The following is a 3,571-nucleotide window of genomic DNA, read 5'->3' as shown; positions in this document are numbered from 1 at the left end:
CCCTAGGTCGACCATGCGAAGTGCATCGATGTTACTTATGCGTCAGCAGTAAGCATAGTATTTGTATACTGGAAGCATTCACACGAGAGTCTGCCAATTGGTTTGGTGTAAAATTAATGGAATTTTTAAACAGCGGCCCGTACGTTCGGCCCTTTGTGTTTCAATCTCCTGAAATGATTATCCTTTCTCGCTCCACAGTACATTATCCTTCTCTTCCTCTGATGTACAAACCGAAAAGCGGAAATTAGAATCAAGTAACGAATAGGACTGGCACAGTCTTGATACAGAACCCAAGCTCGCATATGCTGGAGGGCATGGAAAAGAAAAGGAAATAGAAGCCACTTTGGTGGGAAAGGTAAGCGTAGAAATAATCCACCCCTTAGAGAAACAACCGTAACGAAATCTCAGTTTCGCAGCTCTTTGATGCTATCACGTAGCTTTTCCGCAAGTCTTTGCAAGTTCGCCCGGTGGTCCCTTTGCTTTTGCGGCTCTGAGGCCATGAGTGTAAGCTCTTCATCCGAGAACTCGCTCACAACTGTGGGAGAGAAGATGCCTGGGAGCTCCGAAAGGATATGTCGTTCGATCACCTGCCGACAAACGTTGTCAACGAATGTCTTTCTGGCCACCTAGATAGAATTTTAGCTCAGAATACCCAGAAATTTACCATCGTTTTACCTTATAATACGCCTCCAGGCCAACCTTAGCTTCATCACACGCCTGCGTGTCCATGTCCACCTCGATTCGTCGATCCAGGGAGTCAAAAAATTTCTGCCGGTCGGAAGATGTATTACTAATATGCAAGCTTCCTCCCCAATCCTGGGATATGGCGTTCCTCATGGCGGTCTGGATTGCTGCTCGCATAGAGTCCTGGCGCGATCGTTGAATGTTATCAGTGAAGTAATGATTGTACGTGCTAGGATGGCGCTTCTCGTCGTCAAGGAGCTTGGCCAATTCCTCTGTGGCATTCTTAGTGCACCGGTCCAGCTTGTCTACTAAATACTTTCGCACTTGAGTCCGCGTCTCCTGTTCGCTGATGATGCTTTCTAAGACCTTGTTGACAAAATTTGCAACAAGCTCGGCCACTTTTCCCACATGTTTGCGCGCGATGTTCTCCCAAGGGCTTGACTGTTCTCGGAAAAGCTCCGCAAGAAAAAGGTGGTTGTAGTTGCCGGGAAGCTCGCGGCCTCTAGTCCTCATATAAACCTGCCGTTATGAGTTTTGGTTGTATCGAACAGTTGAACGGTTCACTAACCTGCTTGATCCACGATTCGAAATCATTCTCCGGGAGGATGTCTTCTTCACACATAGCAATTTGGTCCTGCTCCTCCACGAAGCTATCTGTTGGCTTCTTCGTCGGCCTCCACTTTTGCCCATCTCGGCGCATGGTCTCTGAAAAGCTCCCGTTGAGAATATGGACCTGTGCCCTGAGGCGATGTGAAACATCTACATCATTTCCCCCGTCCGAAAGGCCAGATTCTAGTTCCAAATAGCTACCATCAAGCGCCGCGTGGGCCAGGTTGAAGAATTGCATGCTCAACCGTGTGAGGAACATGCGATGGTGACCAACCGTCGGCCTTTCCTCTCCCATGGCGTCCAGATCATTTTCCGTCAGAGCCAACAGAGCCGACGCTTCGCTTCGCACTTTCGGAAGCTCACTTTCAATGTGGTCATTGAGAAGCTGCTGGAGGAAGCTCGTGAGAGCGTCGATGCCGACGCGTTCTGGGTCCAGATTCTGCTCCGCCCAGGGACTGCTCGCGAAGAATGCCAGCTCCCTTCGTTTTCGCTCTTCGACCGAGCAATTGGCGTCAAGCTCTAGCGGACCTGGGTTTTTGAGTAGGAAAAAGCCGAGCTTTAGCTTGGTGGTGTCCTTGTTCTTGGCCAAAAGAGCGATTCTGCCTTCCGTCCCACGATTGACTAGGTCTGGCTTCGTAATGATTCCGACGGTACGCTGTCCATGAGGATCCAACTTGCGTGCCTTCTGGATGATTCTCTGGTTTGCGATGTCGTTGTTGGCCTGGACGACCGCCAGGATGATCGTACGGGAGCTCTTAACATAGTCGTCGACCAGTTCGGAGACAAGTTCTACGTCTTCGTCGGATTGCTCGTCGTTGGAGACAGAAATGAGCCCCGGCAGATCGACGACGGTCAGATGAAGTCCAGTGCGGCCAACCACCTCGATCCTCAAAGTGTCGGCGGAGAACGATGGCCCCTCCACAACTCCATCTGCACCCCGGAGACGCATCATTTTCTTGGCTTCCGCAATGACGTTTGGCAATTCCGAGAAATTTGCAAGTTCTTTGGAATAGGCCCGAAATTTCTCTATCTCTGCATGACTTCTTGATGCGTGAGGAATGATCGTAGCGCAGATCCGTTCCTCGGAGGAGTGGTGACGCAGGATTATCTCCGTGGCAAATCTCGTGCAAAGTCCATCCTGCCGGGGAAATGGAATGCCAGTTATACCTTGCAAGACGGAGCTTTTCCCTGAAGACTGATCGCCGCAGACAACGAGTTGAGGAAGCGAGATATGGTCTCCGATCCCGTTCGCACGGACTCGGTTAATCTGATCCAGCCGATGTGTGGCTTTCGTAGACTGAAGCTCATTTGCTGCTAGAAAAGCCGAGCGCTTAGTCTCCTGGCTTCTCACTGAATCTGAAGTCGTCATAGTGGGGGTAGCAAAAGATATCATTGACCAAAACCGACTTGATATTTAGAAAGTGGGAGATGTTGGCGGTCTGGCGTACCTGAGCTTTTATAAGTAAATTTCTGGGAATAGAAGCTGTTGAGTAATAAATGAGAATCGCACAGTTTCTTAAGCTGGCATTCTTAAATAGCAAAGAATTACCGAGCCCCCATTCCAAAGTTTCTACATTTCTCGCTGGTCGATAGCTACAGCTTTGTATTTTATCTATGATAGATTGAAATCAACGGTATACGCCTTTTTCGTGTAATGTTTCGCCCTAGTTGGGACAGATTGGGAGTGTTAACGTCACGAATTGACATTCTAAGCCAAAGATATGTGAACAGAACTGAGCGGAACTCTAGTTAGGTAATCTTGGTCGACATTTATTACAGGAGTAGTACATTCGAGTGTCGCTAGAATAATATTATCTATAGAAGGCAAAATAACGACCCCGTTGTGTTCTGGATAAGGCGTAACCGGATGGGTCTATGCCGCTGGTTGGTAGAGAGGGCGTTAAAAATTTGGGCTCATAGTACCGCAGCATGCGCAAAATGCTTCGATTGATAAATTACACTCCTTAATCCTACTAGTCACCTTGCTATTCCCTTATCTCTTACAAATTCTCTAACTGATAATTGACAGCGCCGTTCTTCGCAACATGTCTACCCTAAGTAAGCTCTCTGCTACCGCCATCTCCACTACTGTCATCATTATTCATTACTGGCTTGTCTTTACCGCCGGCCGCTATTTAAGAGCCGTGTCACAGCTCGATATTGCTAAACTTACCGGAGATATACACCTCTAATCAAAATAATCTCTCTATGTCAACTTTCTAGATGAATTAGATCCAGGTTGCAGTGCGACGCTATGTATGATATTTTAGGAAGATAT

At 48.0% G+C, this 3,571-nt stretch overlaps 1 protein-coding gene across 1 annotated transcript; it reads right to left on the bottom strand.

Moving 5' to 3' along the window:
- Positions 1 to 404: 404 nt before the first annotated feature.
- Positions 405 to 2,245, bottom strand: LTHEOB_12977 (Dynamin GTPase; the record flags this gene model as incomplete). Its single annotated transcript, XM_035509903.1, has 3 exons — positions 405 to 626; positions 676 to 1,203; positions 1,253 to 2,245. The coding sequence occupies 3 exons, from the start codon at positions 2,243 to 2,245 to the stop codon at positions 405 to 407; spliced, it is 1,743 nt and encodes a 580-aa protein (XP_035362913.1).
- Between the last annotated feature and the right edge of the window lie 1,326 nt (positions 2,246 to 3,571).

Source organism: Lasiodiplodia theobromae (assembly GCF_012971845.1).
Source record: "Lasiodiplodia theobromae strain AM2As chromosome Unknown scaffold_92, whole genome shotgun sequence".
Lineage (NCBI taxonomy): Eukaryota > Fungi > Ascomycota > Dothideomycetes > Botryosphaeriales > Botryosphaeriaceae > Lasiodiplodia > Lasiodiplodia theobromae.
The sequence above is the reverse complement of the archived record's forward strand: the minus strand, read 5'-3'. Positions and strand labels throughout refer to the sequence as shown.